At 31.6% G+C, this 18,678-nt stretch overlaps 1 protein-coding gene across 2 annotated transcripts in view; it reads right to left on the reverse strand.

Annotated features, from left to right (window-relative positions):
* The window catches only part of LOC126774681 (hemicentin-2-like), a 319,165-nt gene that overhangs the window by 33,640 nt on the left and 266,847 nt on the right, over nt 1–18,678 (reverse strand). For both annotated transcript variants that reach the window (XM_050496216.1, XM_050496217.1), the window contains 3 exons: nt 7,310–7,403; nt 4,765–4,916; nt 2,336–2,416 (listed from right to left, as the gene is read on the reverse strand). In XM_050496216.1, the coding sequence (XP_050352173.1) occupies nt 2,336–2,416; nt 4,765–4,916; nt 7,310–7,403 (327 nt within the window). The remainder of the gene's footprint in view (nt 1–2,335; nt 2,417–4,764; nt 4,917–7,309; nt 7,404–18,678) is intronic.

The following is an 18,678-nucleotide window of genomic DNA, read 5'->3' on the forward strand; positions in this document are numbered from 1 at the left end:
TTCTAACTAAATTATTATTTGTATTTGTAGCGAGCTTATTTGCTGAGGAAATGAATTTTATATACGTTCAAATTTTAATTAAGAAGAAATATAAAGATATAGTATAAAGATATGTATAAGTATAAATATATGTATAATAAAACTGTCATATGACAGTTTTATTCAATTATTTCTGATTCATAAAAATCTTATCTCGTTTATATATAACTTTAATATTATGATAGCTTAGAGTTACAGGATAAATATAATATGGAAAATTGTGACGTAGACGGTAAGAAAATTATCTCTCTCGTGTAATATAATACGTTTGAATAAATATAATAGAATTCTCAAGTTATATCTCAAGATATCTTTTTTAAGAAGAATATTTTATTCAATCCATTGAAAGAATAAAACTTTATATATTATATTATATCGTAATATACATATATCGTTAGTGTATCGTTAGGTAGTAAGGGTAGTAAGACTGTATTAAATTTTAGCTGTATAGAACATCGGAACAAAGGTTGTCCCTCCTCTTAGTAAGATTGTAAATGAATATAAAACATTTTTTGACTAAGTACCTAAAAAGAAAACAAACGGCTCTTATAAGATTTTTTTTCGGACATGATTCACACGACCATCTGATTCCAAACAAAGCAGAGTTTGTACAATGGAAACCAGACAATTGCTATACTACATATACTACTTTTCTTTTGTAAATATATACTCATATAGATAATTATACCCAGACTCAGTATAAACAGACATGTTCATGCACACAAATGTCAGTCCTGGGTGGGAAGCGAACCCACAACCTTCGGCGTGAAAGGCAAATATCTACCTACCACGCCAACCGGCTCGTCCGATGTAAAAAGATTTATAAATCGAAGTATTATTTAATAATAAATTTATTATTTGCCATCACTATTTATTATTATAAAATCGAATTCAATTTAAACGGGTGTGAACTTAATTCAAAAATGCGAAGAATAAAAATTAGCACCCAAAGGATTCTCGGATAAAACTGCTTTATTGAATTTTGAAAATCTATTCTCCTAATTATATCAACTATTATGGTAGTAAAACCACTCAATTATTAGCCAATACTATCCTAATAATAAAAAGCTTCCTTGAAAAATTCTCATAAAAAATTAAGCTCATTTCTGACATAATTTTCAAATAAAAAAAAAACAATATATTCGTTTACAGAGATAACATAAGATCGAGCAGAGTTAGAGAGATCGAGCGAAGGCCGGTTAGCAAATAGTTTATTACAATGGATTTGATTTAATGATGTCCTTATCTCCTATGATGTATCTAGTAGGCTGATGTATCGTCAATAGTTCCAAGGATCAGATAGGCACATATATCGAGTTCAATCAATCTTAACGGACAAATTACATGCGATTGTCCCCTATTGGATGTTCCTTAGTATTAGGTAGATATGTACATAAGTATGGATAAACTGAAGTCGAGATGGCCCAGTGGTAAGAACGCGTGAATCTTAACCGATGAACGTGGGTTCAAACCCGGGCAACCACCTCTGAATTTTCATGTGTTTAATTTCTGTTTATAATTCATCTCGTGCTTTTCGGTGAAGGAAAACATCGTGAGGAAACCTGCATGTGTCTAATTTCATCGAAATTCTGCCACATGTGTATTCCACCAACCCGCATTGGAGCAGCGTGGTGGAATAAGCTCCAAACCTTCTCCTCAAATAGGGAGAGGAGGCCTTAGCCCAGCAGTGGGACATTTACAGGCTGTTACTTTACTTACTTTTATGGATAAACTAATGTCTGTGATATTTGTTACAAGATATAAATTCATTTGATCTGTATGTAAGTAAACTACTCACTGCTGGGTAAAAACCTCCTATAACCTCCTAAAACCTAGGAGTATAAACGTACTGTGCATAAACGTGTATTTTTTTAACTTATTGGTTGATTTCGTTTTGTTTAAGTTCTATGCTATTGTTTTAAATATTATGTCTTTCAGTTTTTTTAACTTAATTTGATTATAAATGTTATATTTTTTATTTTTAAATTAGTTATTTATATAGAAAATTTATAGTTAATACATTAACTATAAATTTTCTAGTTTTTTATTAGTATTAGAAGAAATTACTAGACGGCATAAAAATATGAAATGCCAATTTTTTAACTTCCGAATTCAAAGTAATATGGTAATTTTTTAAATGCAAGGCATACATCACGAAGTACATAAGTGTTATATGTATTTGAAACATGGTTAATACTGAGATTTTTCATAATATCTACAATATTACGAACGAAATATCGTCACTACTGAATAAAGGTCCCAACTTAAAATAATTATATAATCCGTTATCACTCACCTGAAATCTTTCATCGTTGGTGTATGTGAATTTCCCGGAGCTCAGTATGTGCCAATCTCGTTTCCTAATCCACGACACTTGCTGCAAAACATATAAACGAAATTAGTTTCGAACTGTCGTAATATTTCGCATCGCACGTGAAAATGCAACAATGTTTCAATAAATAAGCTTAAAGTTAAATTGACCAAATTGTGTTACGTGAAAAATGTTGGTAACTAATGATAATAAAATATGACGTTTTTTGAAATGAAAAACAATTAGTTATTCCAAAATTGATGTAGTTTTGCTTCATAATGATTTAAAAATTCACAAATGGTTTTTTTAGTTGCCACAGTATATCCATACATGATGCCACTTTTGTAGTAGACTATGATATATATATATAATTAGCAATCCAAAAGTGATTTGCAGCGTTGACCTCACTGCATTAATCACCCGCGAAACGTTATCAACCGACTTACATGTGATATACTATTTTGATGCTTGTATTTTTGAATGTCGCATGTCAATTATTAACATTAAACTACCGTTTAAGCGGTGAGTTCGAGTTTGTTCTTACAAAAAAAGACCTACTGGTGTTGATTTATAATCATTTTAAAATTTGATTCAAAATTTAAAATGCATACTTCTAAAATGGTTTTCGTCGTCGCTACTATACATGATACTCCTTTTATAGTAAACCTTTGTCTATGATACGTTTGCGTACTCATCATGTCAGCCGATAGACGTCCACTGCTGAGCAAAGGCTTTCCATGTTGCTGGTCTTGCCGCGACTCTTTTTATGTCGTCGGTCTACCTTGTAGGGGGCCTGCCCACGCTGCGTCACTCGAGAACCATCTGCCCCAGCGGCCGTCAGTTTTGCAAGCAATGAGCCCCGCCCACTGCCACTTCAATTTAGCAATTATTCGGGCTATGTTGGTTACTTTGGTTCGCCTGTGGATTTCATCATCACTTCGCAGAGAAACTCCGAGCATAGCCCCCTCCATTGCTCTTTGAGTGACCATGAGCCTTCTTATGAGGCCCATAGTGAGCGAACACGTCTGTCCAGCCGAGTTGGTTTCGACGATCGACCTCTTTCTCGAAGTTGGAATTTGGAAGTCTATCTAGTTGGTGTTGCGTACTAAGTGACATGTTTTTTTATTATAAACATATCATTATGAGACGTTAATGATAATGAGCCCTTTTTTTAACTTTTACAATCTGCAATGCGGTTACGAAGCGAGCAGATTTCTATCAACAAAGCAAATCCTGCCTGCAATTAGTGATTTATTTTGTATGAAAGAAATGGTCTTTTGTAATTTTTAGCCAATTGTAGTCCAAGTCGCTGTGGAGCTAGCATTAAATAGTGTGTTTTGCTGGAATGCCTCTACTTAAGTTATAATTAATGTTTTGTGAACGACGCTGTTGTACTCATTTGTAATTCATGGGCTATTTATAATGAAACGGTAGAACTATTTTATCTGATGAAGCAATTATACAGAAAATTATAAATAAGTAGCGCAAAAATGAAATTCATCGATCAGACCATCTATGACCAATCATTAAACATGTGTCTGACCTGCGAAAAGCAGCGTTTTGACCAACGTGTTAATTAGTCACGAAGTCACTAATTTCCACAAAACCAGTAAATGCTGCATTAAAATGAAATGTGGTCGTAATTTCTATTATTAGGTGTTATTAAATTTTAGATATTACAAAATAGAGACCTAACTTTTGATATTATATTACATATTTATCATGAAACATTCATCGTCATAGTCACAACGTTTCGTAATAAAACTTTGGCAAAGTGAAAATGTATAATTAAAGCAAAATTTGTATTAGTCTCGTGGGTCGTATTTGCTGCTTCAACAAAATGATTTTTTTTATCTGTAAAAAAAAAAAAAAAACCTTCTCCTCAAAAAGAGGAGAGGAGGCCTTTAGCCCAGCAGTGGGACATTCACAGGCTGTTTCGGAATCTGTAAAATATCTTCTTTTTTTATTAAATTCATTTCAGTAAGACGGACTATACCTTCGACCTTCGGTACTGATAATAAGCCAATCTCTTGAGCTTAAAATTTAACTTTTTTACTTACTATTCTACTGATTTCACCAATATTTTTCTTTTCTTTGGCACTATCTCTTAAACTACACAGTACACTACACTACACACGTTACAGTATGCTCGAATGAATTCTGTGTTATAACATATCATATATAATATATACTACATAACAATTAGTTTGTTATGTTATCATATTAATACAAAGATTTGGTTAAACATTAAAATATTCTCTGAATGTAAAATTGTATCAGGGTATCTATGAAATTATGAATTTCATGTGATATAAGCATGGCCTAGTTAAATTCGATCTAAATCTAAAAGGAGTGAACGGAAGTGAATGAGGACTTTACATTGATTGTATTGATTGATACAGAACTATACTTACGCCTCTTTCACTCAAATGTCCCACGAGGCAATGTAAGTAGGCAGTGCCGCCGAGCTGGGCTGTGACATTGCTTACTGAATTGTTCGCAGTAACATCGGTTGACGCCTGCACACTGCCGCGCCAGCCACGAGCTCTTGATGTACCGTGATGTCCTATAAAATATATAACATAATAATCCCACTACTGAAAAAGCATCCTTTCCTCTTAAGAAATCGTTTGGTTGTTCTAATACGGGTTGGTGGAAAAACACGGTGTAAAATTTTATCTGACATATGCAAGTTTTCCTTACAAAGTTTTTCTTCATAGTGTTTCCTGGTATTTGAACCTGTGATCTTTAATTAAGATCTACGAGTTCTATCTATTGGGTCATCTAACGCGCCAGATGACGGTAGGTCGAGTTAGAAGAGACTTTACCAATGGACGTAACCACACGAATATTACATAATTTTATTGTTACCAATCTATTCCATGCCTGTAATATAACTGTACGGTATAGATACGGGTGATAGATCAAAGGGAAATGAGGGGGTAGATGGATGGGAGTTTAGGCAGTTGTGTACATAGTCGAATGGGTGGTAAGGTAGAAAGGCTGGCTAGGAGGATAGGTTAGGTAGTGGATTAAAACGAAACATATATGTATTAAGTACATAAATACTTTAAGTTCATATATAGTCTAAAATAAAAAAATAAAATGCTCAGGTTTTATTACTTTGCAAAATAGTTGTATTTTAATGTATAGATAGATATATTTTATTTTCTTTAATCTCAGTAATTAAATAAATCTTAACTGATGATCGAGTGTTCAAACACAGGCAAGCTCTACTGAAATTTCATGTGCTTAATTTGGGTTCATAATTCATCTCGTAGTCGGCGATGAACGAAATCATCTTAGGAAAACTAAATGTATCGGTAGAAAAAATTGTTACATATATAATGATTACATTGGAGCAGCGTGATGTAATAAGCTAAGTAACCTTCTTTTCCAAAAGTAGAGGACACCCAGCAGTGGGAAGCCCAGCAGTGGAACGCACAGCAGTGGGACGCCCAGCAGTGGGACACTTTCTTACTTTATACAATTAACAGGATAACGTTAAATTAGCATATCTACTTATTACTTTTTTTATTGAATTTTGTTTAAAAACAAATGCTATTGTGTAATCATTGTTATTTCGAACGCATTTTCGATTTCGCTCTCGCTATTGATATTTCAAAAAGGCAGCAAAATGTTTGTTTTCTATGCTTTCCACATGTGTAGGTTTAGTCAGCTTGACACTTTATAAGCGGCCGTGGATTGGGCGGCTTATTCTCTTTGTTTATTTGCTATGGACCGCTTGAATGTGAAAAAATTCAAAGGGATAAATTGAATTTTATCTTTTTATAAAAAAATAATCTTACTGAGTGTAATTTTACTACTTTTGTTAAAAGCAATATAGTGAATATATAATGTCCAGAATTCACGTGCTCATGTTTGCTCTGCGCGGTTTCATCTGAGTTTAATATAAGATTTCGCCCCCGTTGGTTGCATTCGTTTGCATGATGTTATTAAGTACACCTAACCTTTTCCAAGAAATTTGCGAACATAAGCAAAAGAACATAATTCGAAGTATACAAATTGATACTAAAATGAGCATGTAACAAACAAATACAATAGCTTTATAATATTACTTTTGGTTTTCATTGTGAATCTATAATAAAGATGAACCGATAGTGAGCTGAATACCATCCAGACCAGTCTAAAAATCCAGATTCAAAGTTAAATTAAAAAAAAATTGGTTGTACACTTACCTCTCTGGCAAACAGACGTGTTCATTATTCACGTATTAATAATAATATCCATATATTCTGGTACATGTACTAATAAAAATTTAGTTAAATGATATCATAAAATATATATATTGTATCAGACACATAACTTATTAAATAATATAAGCTGAACAAAATATATATTCTATTAAATCGGTGGTGTTAAATAAAATAATAATTATATTTTCTTATATTTCTGACATGTATCTTGAAATACGTAATGGAATTTATAAAATAATAATAATAATCTAGGACATTATTCACACACGGCCATCTGATCCCAAATTAAGCAGAGCTTGTGTTATGGAAACCAGACAACTGATATACTACTACATATACTACTTTTCTTTTGTAAATATATTTATGTATTATAATATAAAATATATATAATACATAAATTATACTTATATAGTAAATCACAACCCAGACTCAAGACAAACAGACATGTTCATGCACACAAATGTCTGTCCTGGGAACCCACAACCTTCGGCGTAAAAGGCAAGTATTTACCAACCACGCCAACCGGCTCGACATATATATAACTAAAGAAACTACTAAAGTTACATAGCTACTATATACATCAAATTCATACAGGAGGACGCAGCGAGTTTCGGCGATAATTTTAGTATATAATATGTATTTAATATATAAGTGCCTGTATTTCGCAGATTCACCCGCTCTAAATGTAGACTATTGACGAAACAAGTTCGTATTTCATTTTCTTGTTTAATATATAACTTACGTATGTCTCCAGTTGAAGATGTGAACAGGGGCAGCATGCAGAAGACAGCAGCGGCGAACGGTATGCCCATCCCGCCGGCCACTCGCCATTTCATCTGAAATAAAGAGGTATTATATTATTTATTTGTCAGACAAACAAAAGTTTGCTAGGCTTTCAAGTTTTAACTACTCAACCGATCATCTTGTAACTTAGTATATATGTTGTTAGATATGGACTTGCATACACACGATATAGATCGTGATCTCAAAAAAAAAAAACAATTTTTCAATAAAGTACAGTTCCGATTAAGATTCTAAATGACATAATATTTGTTGTGATCGAAGCATAATACGTACCATGTAGGCGTTGCTTACCTTTGTATAACTTGTATTTATTTTCTTATTATTTAAAATATGGCTTTTATAATGGTCTTTATGGTATGCTCATATTTTCGTTTTGATTTTTTTTTAAATCAGGATAAGAAATGTTTTTTTTTTCAAATGAATGAACATTTAACAAATTCTATTAAAATCTCGCCAACTGCTGGTGGTAGGGCTTTGTGCAAGCTCGTCTGGGTAAGTACCACCCACTCATCAGATATTCTACCCAAAAACAGCAGTACTTGGTATTGTTGTGTTCCGGTTTTAAGGGTGAGTGAGTCAGTGTAATTACAGGCAAAGGGACTTAGTTAACAAGGTTGATGGCGCATTGGCGATGTAAGCGATGATTAACATTTTTTACAATACAATGTCTATGGGCGTTGGTGACCACTTACCATCAGGTGGTTTTTTTTTATAATATAGTAGAACGTTCTACTATATTATAAAAAAAAACATCTCATCGTCATTACCTTTGTAGGGAGAAGTTTCTAATATTTCAAATATTTGTCTTTTATTTTGTTAAGAATTTAGTGCTTATTTTAGAACAGTCAACGGCGCTGGTGTAAGGTAAAACTCCAATGGGTTTAAGTATGTATCAAACTTATGAATTTAAAATATAAAAAAAAAATTTCATAACGTATTTTTACCCCGTTTATTATATTATTAAAATATAATTGATAACATATAAAAATAAGCGTAAAAACATCATATTGAGTTCATCAATAAACAAGAAGTTCGTGTTATTGTTGGCCATCTTCAAATGAATGGATTCAAATTTGACGTTTCCTATATACTTCCAAGAAGTATCTGGAAAAATATTTTTCCATTTGATTTGGAATAAACGGTTCCATTGTTCACTTTGATATGTTTTCAGGAGAGGCGGAAGCGAAATTTGTTTAAATAAACAAATTATTCCCACTGAATGCTCTTAAGGATTTTGCAGGTATTTTAAGTAGTAACAGCCTGTTAATGTCCCACTGCTGGGCTAAGGCCTCCTCTCCCTTTTGAGGAGAAGGTTCGGAGCTTATTCCACCACGCTGCTCCAATGCGGGTTGGTAGAATACACATGTGGCATAATTTCAATGAAATTAGACACATGCAGGTTTCCTCACGATGTTTTCCTTCACCGTCAAGCACGAGATGAATTATAAACACAAATTAAACACATGAAAATTCAGTGGTGCTTGCCCAGGTTTGAACCCACGATCATCGGTTAAGATTCACGCGTTCTAACCACTAGGCCAACTTTTAAGTATTTATTGGTAATTATTAAAGTTACGTAGCATTTTAGTGTTATACATTATTTTGTCTGGTTTAAGTAATAATAATATAGTACAAGAACACAGACTTACTACCAACAGGGCTTTGTTCTTAGGTAGTCCTGTCCATGTAGAGCATTAATAACAATAATAATTAAGATCTTAGGTCCTATGAACCTTACGAGACTGGTATCCAAAAAAGGAACGGCTACAAAAATAAATATCTGCAGTGGGTATGCGGAATATTATAAAAGCGTTTTCGATTGGAAAGTAGTGCTTCAATAACAAAATAAACATATATTAATTTCGTATAATAACAAAATTCGTATTTCGATTATTTGTCGTTCCTTACTTTTATGTATATTTCCTTATTATTTAAAGTATTTTAGTCAAGATGACTGTAAGAGATTTTCAAAAAATGAAATAAATGTAGGTAGGTTAACAACTTTTTTGTGAGCGTCCATCAATTAATGAAAGGCGCGCTTCCTGATGAATCTATAACGACTAAGCATTTTAAAAAATAAGCTAACAAAAAATAATTAATTAAGGCTTTTTTTGAAGCGTGAAACGAGAAATGTAAGTCGTGATTGAGTTAAACGTTTTGAATTTGTATCATTACTTTTGATATTTCGAGACGTTTAAACATTTTTTTTATTATTACGTTGCATTTCAAAGAGTTGCTTTAGGTATTCAGTGCAACAGTTTAAAAAAAGTTTTTGGGTTAAGGGCAGGCCAGCTGAATAATATCGGTCAAATGCCTCTCACGAGTTTTACACTGCACGAACCTTTTCAAACCAATTTTCTTTTATTTATTCATCCAGTAAATCTCGGCCAGGAGATTCTATCGTAATAAATTGAAAGTGTTGGCTCTTAAGTACTTCCATTTTTATAAAGTGCGTTCAAGCATTGATGTTCTTTTATACAGTTTTAATTATAATTTCATTTTTATGTTTGCGATATGTATTTAAGCTTTATATAATTAATACATTTAAACGATTTATTTCAAGCTTTATTAAACAACACAATAGGTCTGATGGTAAGGGGTCACCACCAACTATAGACATTGGCATTGTAAAAATTATTAAACATTACTTACATCATCAATGTGCCACCAACCTTGGAAACAACTATTGTTGTTTGGCGGTAGAATATAATACAAAGCCTTACCACCACGTAAAACTAGCTAACTTAGGAAGTGCGGGAAAGAACGTTTGTAATTGCGCAAAAGAAAAATAATTTCATATCCATTGATACTAATAACCAAAAACACATGAATGCATAGGATTGTGCTTGGAAAATATATAAGAATGTAATAACTCTGATCTAATCATATACTATATTAAATAATTTAATTTAAATATAATATAAACTTCGCAAGCATTGTAATAAAATTAAATATCTAACACGAATTGTCATAAAATATAATATATTTTTATTTTGGGTAGATTTAAGCAGAATTTCCTTATTCTTATCCGATCGGATGTTACTTATGTTATTTATCAGATTGCTTGACATATTTGGGCAAAACTTTGTGGAAATCGGATAAGTCAATAATAATAAAAGTTACGTTTAATGGAGTGGTATGAATAGAATTAGTTTTCGATAATGGAGCAGTATTACATACATGAGATATGGGTCGTAATACATATACTTAGCAGCCTATTGACTGTAATGGTCCAACTACACGCAAAGACATACTTGCGCTGACTGATTTCCACATTCAAATTACTGTAGTGTGAACGTTAAACGGCTAACAAATTAAGACGTAAAGGATATTTTTATTAGACAAACGATTGTATTAATGACTAACATTTTTAATATAATACAGTAAAAGCCGGTGAATATCTCTGCTGGGCAAAGGCCTCCTCTCCCTTTTTGAGGAAAAGATTTTGGAGCTTATTCCACCACGCTGCTTCAATGCGGGTTACGGGAATACACCTGTGGCAGAATTTTAGTTAAATTAGTTACACGCAGGTTTCCTCACGATGTTTTCCTTCTCCGTCAAGCACGAGATGAATTATAATCACAAATTAAGCACATGAAAATTCAGTGGTGAACCCACGATTATCGGCTAAGATTCACGCGTTCTTACTACTAGGCCATATCGGCTTCATTTATATAATAATATATATGGATTTATTGGTAAGTTATAACCAATTGTTGGTTTAGTAATTAACTATGAACAATTTTATTTCTCGGAAAAATTATAACATTCATTTGAAAACACAAACAGTTTTATACAAATATATATGTATTATAGAGTAAAAAAGCTAATCACCGTCTGTTGAAATTTTGCACCTTCCATATAATATTGAAATATAAATTACATACAAAGTAACAGATTCATATATTTATAAAAATTGTGTAATATCAAATTACTTTTATAAATCAAATTACGATTCTTAAAGAAAACCGATTTCATTATGTAGTAAAAATATTTAATATTTTTAGGTGTAATATACAACCTCTATCTTGAATACTAAAAAATCTATGATTTTCATAAATTATTCGTGAAAAAATGTCGTATTGAATATCGGCGAAGTTTTTAATAGAAACTCTGAAATAATATCATGAATAAAGTAGCGTGTAGTGTGTGTGAAAACATGTGTTATTATAAATAAATATACATTATTCAAGAACTGGTTTTATTTCGTAATATGAAGTACGAGTAATAACAAATCGTATGAAATACGTAAATCTAAGGTTTGTGTATCTTTACTCCTTCTCCGATTGAGATAAGCCAATATTTTTTTCATGATAAAGTATTCTTTATTGCTGAGTACGAGACGAACTATAAACATAAATAAAACACATGAAACTATGTACTACTATGTACTTATTCCATCCATTGAGCCTTCTAGGTCAGAGTTAAATTTACTATTCTAAATAGTAGTATCGAAGTTCGTATCGTCCACGTTACGATCGCTAAAATCACCCAAATAGCAGATACAAATTTAGGAAATTCGATGAAATTAAATTCGATATCTTAAATCACACAAACTTGAAGATAGGCTATTAATCTTTTAAATACTGTTAAATTTAATGTTCACGTATAATATCTTGATATATATCCCTATAATTGACCAAAAATGGTTCGTGAAGGTTAATTGATTATCGATCGAATGACCTTTACCGTGGTATCAATTTATATTCGGTTGTTGTGGATTCCTCCTATCCGTTTCTAAATAAATAAATCTATTTTGGTATATAAGCCTTTTTGGTTTAGTGGTTAGCATATAAGGCAGATTTCGAGATCTTGAGTTCAAAACCCGGGTCGTGACATTTTTTATTTTTTTTTATTTTTATAATATTACAATTTTCTCGTGTGGTAGGATTATTTTCAAGCTGGTCTGGATTGATGGTACCCAAACATGATTCATTATTCTATAGCTAAATATCTATACTTTTTAAAGTTATATTCCGGCTTTAGCAGTAATACTTAATAGTAAAAAATATCTTTGAAAAAAATCAAATCGCTGATTTTCTTTCGTTAATGTCTACGGGCAGAAATAACCACTTACAGCCAGGTAAGGTGGCTGGTCTGTCTTCCTGATCTGATTTAAATAAAAAAAAATAACGCGGTCATGCTCGAAGTTTTATACTCTTATCTGTGAAATGTAACTGCGTCTACCTATATTTTAATTATACTCCCATTATTAAAAAAATGGACGTAAAATAAATGTAATTTGAATAATTTATTTTTAAAAGTATTGAAAATTTATAAAAGAAATATTTTAATTGAAAATTCCACGGGACTATCTGGTTCGGTACAGGGAGAATGAAAATAGTTTTGGGCGTCTATAATTACGTTTTTATTCAATGATAAAATTGGATTTTATCAGTGAAAATGTTATTTTTTCAACTTAAAATTTTAACTCGCATGAAATGCTTTTATAAAAGTTTTTATGCTACATATACACACACACTCAAAAACTACTCAAACGAAAGCTCGTATGCTTCCATTTATCATAATAGAATTTTCGATGCACTTTTTAATTTTCTTAGAAATTTCTTAGAATAAAAAACATAAAAGAATATAATTTTTATCAATAGATTATAATTATATTAAAATTTATAATTGTTAAAGTATGGGTAATTTCAATACACATAATAAATTTGTTTTAAATATAAATAATTTAGTTAAAATATTAAACATATTTAATATGCTTATTACGTAGTTTTCGTTTAAAGTACATAGCAGGCAAATATGATTTCATTTTCGGGCCAGTAAATATTGTTATTATATCAGTTTATGTATCAAATAAGTATGTATAGAATTTTTAGTTATATTCCTTAATTTTGTCCTATTGCATAGAATTTTCTCATCAGATTTAAATCAGATTGAACAACTTTATTCAAAAAAATAAACATTAAGATCGGTTTATTATCCGCAAACACAAAAACAGATGTATTTATATATTGTTTTAAAGTCAGCAAAATTTACAAATAAAAGTAATTATCTACGATAGTAAAGAAAACAAATTAAATTTAAATATTCCTTAATCAAATAGCCCATTAAAAACACTTTTAAATTATCATTTTAGATTATTATCATGTTCGACTTAGAATGTAGATTCTACCGACAAGCAACGGCAAGAAACTAAATAGATAAGTAGTATAAAAACATTATGCAAATAAATAATTAAATTTCCACGTTCAAATAGCAAATTACAACTACCTTCAGTGGGAAATTAAACACTTAATATAAACAGTAGCTGAGAATATGACAGTTATAGCTATCGCAATAGGGGTCATATTGCCGTGGTCCTATTTGCATACAAATATTTGTCATGTCACAGATCCCACTTGCAACTATTAGCTTAGTTACAGTTGTTGTGACCAATTTAACTAGTAGTTTAAATAATTAAACTATTCATTTACATGAGAATTGCCTACATACACTGAGGTCTTAGCAACAACCCATAACGTCCAACTGCTGGGTATCTAAGGCGTCTTGTTCTTTTGAGGCTTAGAGCGTATGCCACCACGCTGCTCCAGTGGGGGTACACATATTTTTACCTGACACGTAAAAGTTTCCTCACGATGTTTTCTTTTACAGCTAAGCACGAGCTGAATTATAAATACAACTTAAGCACTTATAAATTCCGTCATGCTTGCCCGGGTTACAACCCGCAACTTTCAAATTAGATTTACTTGTTCTCTGTACTTAGCTATCGATATTGAGGACTTATTGACATTGAGGACTTGACCGCGTGAAATTGTAGCAAGTATGCTAACAGTCTTTCTAAATTCAATCGCCAGTAGAGGCAATAAAACGAAGTTTTATACGATATATTTGTATACTTTTACTAATAATGAATTTATGAACTGCGAAGCGTGTTTATTTGACTGTTCCACTTTTGAACCTGATGCACAATACGAAGACAAATAACGATCGAATAAATATATATATAATTACGGTTTTTTACTTGTGTTTCAGCAGTTTTAAGAAATAGATTAGATTATCTAATGATTTTGTATGCCATAAAACGATGGGACATGATTTTGGTTGCGGGCGGTCGTACTACAAATACCTTATAATCAGTTATTTGCTTAATAGTTGTTGTTGTTCCACCTCATGCTACTTTTGTAAATTATATATATATATATACATGACTTTTAGATTGTGAAATTAAAATCGCTAGATAGTGTAATCGTTGACACATTTAGCCTTAGCGTTGGCTGTAAAGGAGCTAATACCTCTTTCAATGCTAATGTTTATTTGCGAAGACCACTTTCCATTGGAACATCAAGACAAAAGAAGAAAGAGCATTTTGTTTCTAAGAAACGTAAGAAAGTTTCAATTAAGTAATGGTAAGGTAACACAAAGTGACATTTCTAAGTATCTGTAACTAGAATAGGAAGGTAGAAATTAATATTGTTTACTTTAAAAGCAAATGCTTGTTAAATATCATAGAAATTAATAAAAAACAAGTGGTTTAAGTCACAGCATTATAATTCATTATATCTTCTGTAAAGAGTTTGTCATTTTCCCATTGCTGGGCAAACGCCAAAAAGGAGGCCCCTTTTCTCATAGAGCTTATACCAACACGCGTCATAATGCGGAAAGTAATATAATATAGCATGCAGGTTTCTTCATTCATCTGATCACGAGATGAGATTTATAATGTATAATCATTTTTCATACAAAAACGAAAACTCGGGCTTGGAATCGGTCCAGCCCTCCCCCTCGTGTCTTGGTTCTTAGAAAATAGAACAGGTTGTATGTAATTCTGTTATTTTAGATAAGTCACGGGCAATGATGGCAATATTTCATCATTTAAAGAATTATCGTTATTAAAATAATCTAATGTATTGCTTATTATTTTCATTTCTTCTGACAATATAGAAAAAACTTTTTTCTACTATGAGTATTCGGTACATTGATAGTTACAATAAAAAAAAATCCCATTAATATAGTTAATAAAACTTAGATTATTTATTTATCTACTTGATACTATGATAGGTATTTAAGTATGCATAGTTTCTGTATTATTAAATTTAAAAGTACTCATAAAATTTGAATTAAAAATAATGTTGGTAGTCTGAGAGTCCTTGAAAAAATGCCTACACAGAATTTTCAAAGGAACTCTTTGTAAGCCTTATCATCGCACCCTCGCTTAAGACGTTCGTACCTACTGTGAAAAGGTGATTCTTGTAAAACTCACCTGCACGTCCAAGCACAGCGGCATAAATACAACAGATTATATTGTAAAGCTGTGTCCACACATGCACAACCAAGATATAAATAGAACATTCGTAGTTACTTCAACTAAAATGTGTGGCCATCCTTTTATAATTCTAGATTGTGGCATATGGCTTTGATTTGGTATATTATGCCAATCATGTTTCTCTGCTTTGAAATATGCAATTCCAATAATTTATATTGTACTTTTCTCAAAATTAGATTGAACTTGAGAATATTTGAGTTATATAGTGCTATCTTTGTCACTCTAATAAAAAAAGCATCTGATTTATATATATAACTCTTTCTATTCATCGTTTCTGCTCGCTTGGGTTCTTATGGACGAATCTTTAGTATACGTTAACTTGTGAAATTAATCAAATAAAGATCAAAATTATTTAATATAATGTATTATTATTTAATGTGAGTATGATAATAAATAATGAATTATACCATAATAGTAGACTTAACAGGCGGTCAAGCCTACTATTACTTTACTTAAAGCCGAGATGGCCCAGTGGTAAGAGCGCGTGAATCTTATCCGATGATCGTGGGTTCAAATCGGGCAAGCACCACTGAATTTTCATGTGCTTAATTTGTGATTACAATTCTTCTCCTGCTTGACGGTGAAGGAAAACATCGTAAGGAAATCTCCATGTGTCTAATTTCACTGTAATTCTGCCACATGTGTATTCCACCAACCCGCATTGGAGCAACGTGGTGTAATAAGCTCCAAAACCTTCTCCTCAAAAAGGGAGAGCCTTAGCCCAACAGTGGGACATATTATATATTTTGTTGTTCGTCCACGCGTATTTACTTTTAATAATAGAGTGTTACATGTGACGACGATATCCTGACTGATTCGTGGACATTCAGCTATTGAGTGACATAGATATGTTGCTTTGAGAAGACTTATAATGCCTTACTAAGCCAATATACCTAAGATATATGTATTTTATATATATCATAAGATACAGCGCGTTTCAGAGGTTTTAGTATAAAATATATGTAGTTGAGCTTCGCAGTTTCAGCCGCTTTATATTTAGACCATTACCTTGACAAGCATGAATTTAATTTACTTTCATAAAATCTATTACTGTCATAATCATTTAAAGAGCTTCGAGCTTCTAATATTAAGAAAACGATTGAAACAAAACAATTTAGGAGTTGCCTAACTTATTTAATTTGTACATAATTTTAGTCAGAATACCTTTCTCTAGATCGATTGACGTCAGACACTTAAAATAGTTACCATCAACCTGTCTTACGCTTGCAAACAGACGGTGGAAAGTTCAACAAAGCAATTATCTTGTCTATTCAAACTAAGGCATCTGAGCAGCCGAATTGTTTGTGGGCCTTTTTGTTGTTATTGAAACTAATTGATGTTAGTTTTTGCTAAAGGTTAACCTTGAAGTTTCGAGGTTAAATACAACATATAAACATTTCTCTTTATAGAGGTTGAAGAGATCACTGTAAGTGATAAGGCCGCCTTTGTATACTATATCTACTACTTGTTCTTTTATATGTTTGTCAATTGTGTGCAATAAAGAATAAATAAATAAACATATTGTTAGCATTTTTACCTTTAAATATATATTTTATATTTTTATATCCTCGCGATGATTTCCCTTATCGCCGAGCACGAGTTAAATTAAAAACACAAATTCAGTGGTGCTTACTCGGGTTTGAATCCGTAAGCTTTGGTTAAGATTCACGTGTTCTTAGCCACTGGGTCATCTCAAGTCACATAAAATATGTAAAAACTCAACCCAAATAAAACAAATCATTAACTTCTTCACCACTTCTATGGGTGAATACTTGACCTTATAGTACGTATAATAATAATATATATAATAATAATCTTATCATATTATGTGTATCCTGAATATATTTTGTTTATCTATTTATTTTTTGAGCACAAACAATAGTTATAACACACATAACATTAGCTTAGTAGATAAGGGATTATTCAGTGAGCAGTAAAGTTTTCATATTTTAAAGAAACATAAATGAGGAAACATACGATTTAAACGGAAAATCTATTATAAAAATATAAGCATAAATTATATAGAACATTAAAATTAATTAAAAGTAGAATAGTTCTATTATAAATAATTACAATGAAACATCTAAATAATACCTTCAGTTTTTTCGGCAGCTATACGTACATAAAGAGGTAATTTTGTATATTTTTTTAGAAATGTATTGTTTTTATTTCAAAATGTTTTGAATCTAGTCATCTGAAAACAAAAAAAAAAAAAAAGAATAAATCGAACAACATTCGAAAAAGGAATATTTATTGGGACAGTTTCATTGTTGAGAAGTTGTACGTTTGACAAAATTATTGTATGGACGGCAAGAAACTAGAGAACTTTCAGTCACTGATCAAATTCGATGAGTACGTCGCAGATTTGACACGGGTTAGACGAAATTATCTACAAGAACTAACCAAGTGCGAATTGGACTCGCTTCGGGTTTTGTACTATTTTACTACTTTTATTTTGATAACTTATAATGGATTTTTATTGTTATGTTTATCTTTATATATTATGCATAAAGCTCTAGTCTACAGTTTTGATTCGTCATTAATTTCGTTAACGTCTGTATCAGAATTCATACATTTACAAAATACGCCATTGACAGATACGAAAATAATCCAATTAGAGTTTAAGTTTTCAATTACGGAACCCAAAAATATTTTTTTCTTCTATTCAAACCTCTATAGACTTATGATACACGATAATTCACTCACCCTTCACAAGGGAACGCCGTGATGTAAATCGTTCTGACAAGTGATTCATGACTTGATTGTACAGAAAACACACCATTTTTTGAAGAATTACATATAAAAGTTTTACCCAATTGATAAGGAAGAAAAAATGGACAGGGAAGGTTAGTTAAATAATAGAATGTGATAATGAAAGCTAGTAGGATGAAGACTGGTGATGATGTCATTCTGATTATTTTATTACTTAAAAAATGAAGACAGTCTGGCAAAGGTGGCTCCCTTAGGTAAGTCACCACTGCCCGTAGATATTGAGACTTTAAGGAATATTAACACTCTCT

This window comes from Nymphalis io, chromosome 17 (assembly GCF_905147045.1).
Source record: "Nymphalis io chromosome 17, ilAglIoxx1.1, whole genome shotgun sequence".
Lineage (NCBI taxonomy): Eukaryota > Metazoa > Arthropoda > Insecta > Lepidoptera > Nymphalidae > Nymphalis > Nymphalis io.